At 47.1% G+C, this 3896-nt stretch overlaps 1 protein-coding gene across 1 annotated transcript in view; it reads right to left on the bottom strand.

The window, feature by feature from the left end:
- The window catches only part of LOC311327987 (nuclear distribution protein nudE homolog 1-like), a 7981-nt gene extending 4305 nt beyond the window's left edge, over positions 1-3676 (bottom strand). Inside the window, exons 1-2 of the mRNA XM_084461099.1 lie at positions 3569-3676; positions 2738-2891 (exon numbers count right to left, since the gene is read on the bottom strand). Of these exons, the coding sequence (XP_084317225.1) occupies positions 2738-2891; positions 3569-3654 (240 nt within the window). The 5' untranslated portion in view covers positions 3655-3676. The remainder of the gene's footprint in view (positions 1-2737; positions 2892-3568) is intronic.
- Positions 3677-3896: the final 220 nt, after the last annotated feature.

Here is a 3896-nt window from a genome sequence, read left to right as displayed (position 1 = left end):
AACAAACACTTCTACCCAACACTATCAATGAAATACCAGCTGCAAAGCAATCCTAGGCTTCTAGACTTGTTGTTGTGTAGACTCGGAAGCGTCTCTTCTTCTTCTATGGTAGTCTCCAAACTCAGAAAAAGCGTCTTGAATTGGTCAAACTACATCTGAACTATAGCTGGAACCATAAACATCCGAGCCGCATTCAATCAATCAATCAATCAAAGCTTTATTTATATAGCGCATTTCATACCCAGAGGCAACACAATGCGCTTTGCGGCATTCAGACGAAACAAGAATTGTCCTTGTTGACACATGGGTATCATGTCGTGTCCAGAGAACGGCAGAGAACGGTCATAATGGCCGAGAGAGGAAACACAGAGAAAAAAGGAAAGGAAACAGTCACTACATGACATCAGTTCAAAGTCAGGAATGCTTTGGCCCGACACCAGGAGGACTAGACATTCCACCCACACTACTGCCCCTCGCTGCGCTACCTACCGCCACTGGCCTGGGAACGGGGCTGTGTTCATCACAGCACTGCTCGATACCGTGATAGAGCAGCGAGACTGACTCCGGGTCCGATCTTAGGAGTAGGAAGTGGAGGGGGAAGTGTAGTAAGGGCTCTGGAATGAGAGACAGGCGTATCCTTCCCCTCCAGACACAAGCACAGAGTCATCAGCTGCTTTCTGGGCTCTGAATCAGCCCTCTGTCAGAGTGTGCGTGCGTCTCCCTTTGTTCGTCTGTGCGTTTGCGTCGTGTGCGTTTGTGTGTACGTAAGGACTTTCCAGACACTGAACGCCTTCTATTCATGCCGAGAACAGCACTCCGCGTCCAGAAGCGTCAGCAGGGTTCGATAATCCCTGGAGGATCACTTTAAATTTAACATCCTAGTCAAAGCATCCACCATTTACCTCAGGCTGGGACAAGCTGTTAAAACGGGCGCGGCATCAGCTGAGAGAACCACCCAAAGGTCCCATGGATGTAATCAGATCGGACTGCGTTCTCAACACCATGGGATACATGGGCACGGCCATCATGACCTTTCTACATTTACGTGTGGAAAACAGTTCTCGTCTCGTCTCGAAAACAACGCACAATGGGGGTTTTCCACCATCCATCTGCCCAAGGCAGGGGTCGCAAACTCAGACTGGCTTGGGGACACTGCTGACATCGTCAACTCATAGGACGGCCACTTCAATGTCAACTTCAAGTACTGCCAACTATAAGAAAGTGCGATATTCCTGAAAATATTATTTTTCATTTCCAGAACTAGACTCTAGACAAGTCAAGTCTCTAAATGTTGCGAGAATATTTCATAACTAACATTTATCATACAAATTCAAACTGGTTTCTATACAATTTCATATATTTTTAGTTAGTGCAAATCTTTTTTCCTTACTTTTATTTTATCTTGAATAGCCTACTTTTCTACTTTATTCTATTTTAGCTGCAAGATGCATGTAAGCCTACCCTGGCGCATTTATTAAAGTTCAAGTCTGTTTCCATTTCTTGCCAGACACTTAAATACATCTGTAAGCTACTATTCTATTTCTTGCACTTATCTTGAAAGACTGAGACGTTATCCCTCTCATCTGTGTGGCTTGTTTGACTCACACTGTTCTCCATGTTCTCCATGTTCTCCATGTTCAGTAATGAATAATGCCTGATTAGATTCCTTTAGAACAGCTACTTTGTTCTTGCATATCAGGTAGGTAGCATTTCCACTGAACACAATAAATACTGCAAAGTCCATCTTTCTTGAAACCGTCTGTGTTCTTAACGTTAGTTAACCATGTCAACAGCCTCTCGGTGGCGAGCTGCGTTCCGTTCATAGTTCATAGTCGCGTGGGGATTGATTGCACCTGTGACTTGAGAGATAAGATTACGAATATTAGGAGGAATATCACCCAGGAAAGGCCATGCATCCCGTTCACTGATCCTCTCCCTCCATGTAATGAACATATGAGCTTGTTTACACTGGTGGACACAGAAACGTTGAGAAAAGTAGAATCCCAACTCAAGTCCTCCACATGCCCGCTGGACCCCATCCCCAACGATTTTATCAAAACAATTTTTGACTGTGTCTTATGACATTTTATCCATTGTTAATGACTCCCTATCTACAGGTGTCTTCCCTCCAATACTCAAAACTGCTTTGGTGAGACCCGTGCTGAAGAAAAACAACTTAGACACTTCAGTTCCTAGCAATTTTAGACCAATCTCCAACCTTTCCTTTTTGAGTAAAATTCTGGAAAAAATGTTTTCAAACAGATTAATGATTTCCTAGCTACAAGTTCGACCCTTGACCTTTTCCAGTCCGGCTTTCGCGCCCACCATAGCACAGAGACGCCATTAGTCAAAGTTGTAAATGACCTCAGAATTAATGCTGACTCCAAAGAGCTCTCTGTTCTCAGCCTTTGATACTATAGATCATGCAATCCTCATCGAAAGACTGGAAAACTGGGTTGGCCTCTCTGGTCCAGTCCTAAATTGGCTTAAGACCTATCTAACCAGTCGTGATTTCTTCGTTGCCCTCGGTGATTATAGCTCAGGAAAGATCCCTATGACATGTGGGGTGCCCCAAGGATCGATCCTAGGACCTCTACTCTTCAGCCTGTACATGCTGCCCCTTGGCAGTGTCATCAGGCGGCACATCAGCTACCATAGCTACGCAGATGATACCCAACTCTATATCTCTTAAACACCCAGTATCTCCAGCTCGAGTGACTGCCTTGTCATCCCCTACCTTGTAGTTGTCCAGTTCCATGCGTAGCCGGTTGTTCTGCGCGAGCAGCTCCCGGTTCTGCGCCTCATACTGCTTCAGCTCCATCTCCAGCTCCACCTCGTAGTCACGGCTCATCTGCTGGAACTCCTGCAGCTCCTCCTGCGCCTCCTCCGCCCTGGAAACACCACACGTCAACACACCAGCCCTGACCTGAACACACCACCCCTCACCTGAACACACCACCCCTTAGCTGAACACACCACCATCCCCTTACCTGAACACACCATCCCCTTACCTGAACACACCATCCCCTTACCTGAACACACCATCCCCTTACCTGAACACACCAGCCCTCACCTGAACACACCACCCCTTACCTGAACGCCACGTCAGCGAGCAGCCCAACACACCACCCCTTACCTGAACACACCACCCCTCACCTGAACACACCACCCCTTACCTGAACACACCATCCCTTACCTGAACACACCACCCCTCACCTGAACACACCACCCCATACCTGAACACACCACCCCATACCTGAACACACCAGACCTTAACTGAACACACCATCCCATTAGCTGAACGCCACGTCAGCGAGCAGCCCAACACACCACCCCTTTCCTGAACACCACCCGCATATTGTGTGAACAAGCTGGCCGATTGTACGGTGCGGCAATTAGCACACGCGTACTGACAGTCAACCCCATTTTTCCGATCTCGTTCAACCAGCGAACAAAAGTGTCACGTCAAACAGGCAGGGAATTTAGGTCACACTTTGCAGATCTATTTGAGCTAGTGGGACAATAGAAGTGCGTGGAGGTAGACTTGGAGCTGGGCCCCTGAACTCACCTCTGCTGGTGCTTGGCTGCCTGCTTCTTCCAGAACTCCAGCTCCTCCTCCAGGGACACAAACTTGGGTGGATTGGGCTCCCCCATGTCTGGGCACAGCCAGGTCCTCTGAACAGACTCTCCTCTCCACTCACCGGGCCTATAGGAAAGCAAACAGAACCACATGAGAACTTGACTCCTCGGGACATGGATGTATCTGCGTTCATGGATAGATAGATAGATAGATAGATAGATAGATAGATAGATAGATAGATAGATAGATAGATAGATAGATAGATAGATAGATAGATAGATAGATAGATAGATAGATAGATAGATCGATAGATCGA

This window comes from Borostomias antarcticus (genome assembly GCF_949987555.1).
Source record: "Borostomias antarcticus genome assembly, chromosome: 35".
Taxonomy (NCBI): Eukaryota; Metazoa; Chordata; class Actinopteri; order Stomiiformes; family Stomiidae; genus Borostomias; species Borostomias antarcticus.
Note: the sequence above shows the minus strand (reverse complement) of the source record. Positions and strands in the feature narration are given on the sequence as shown.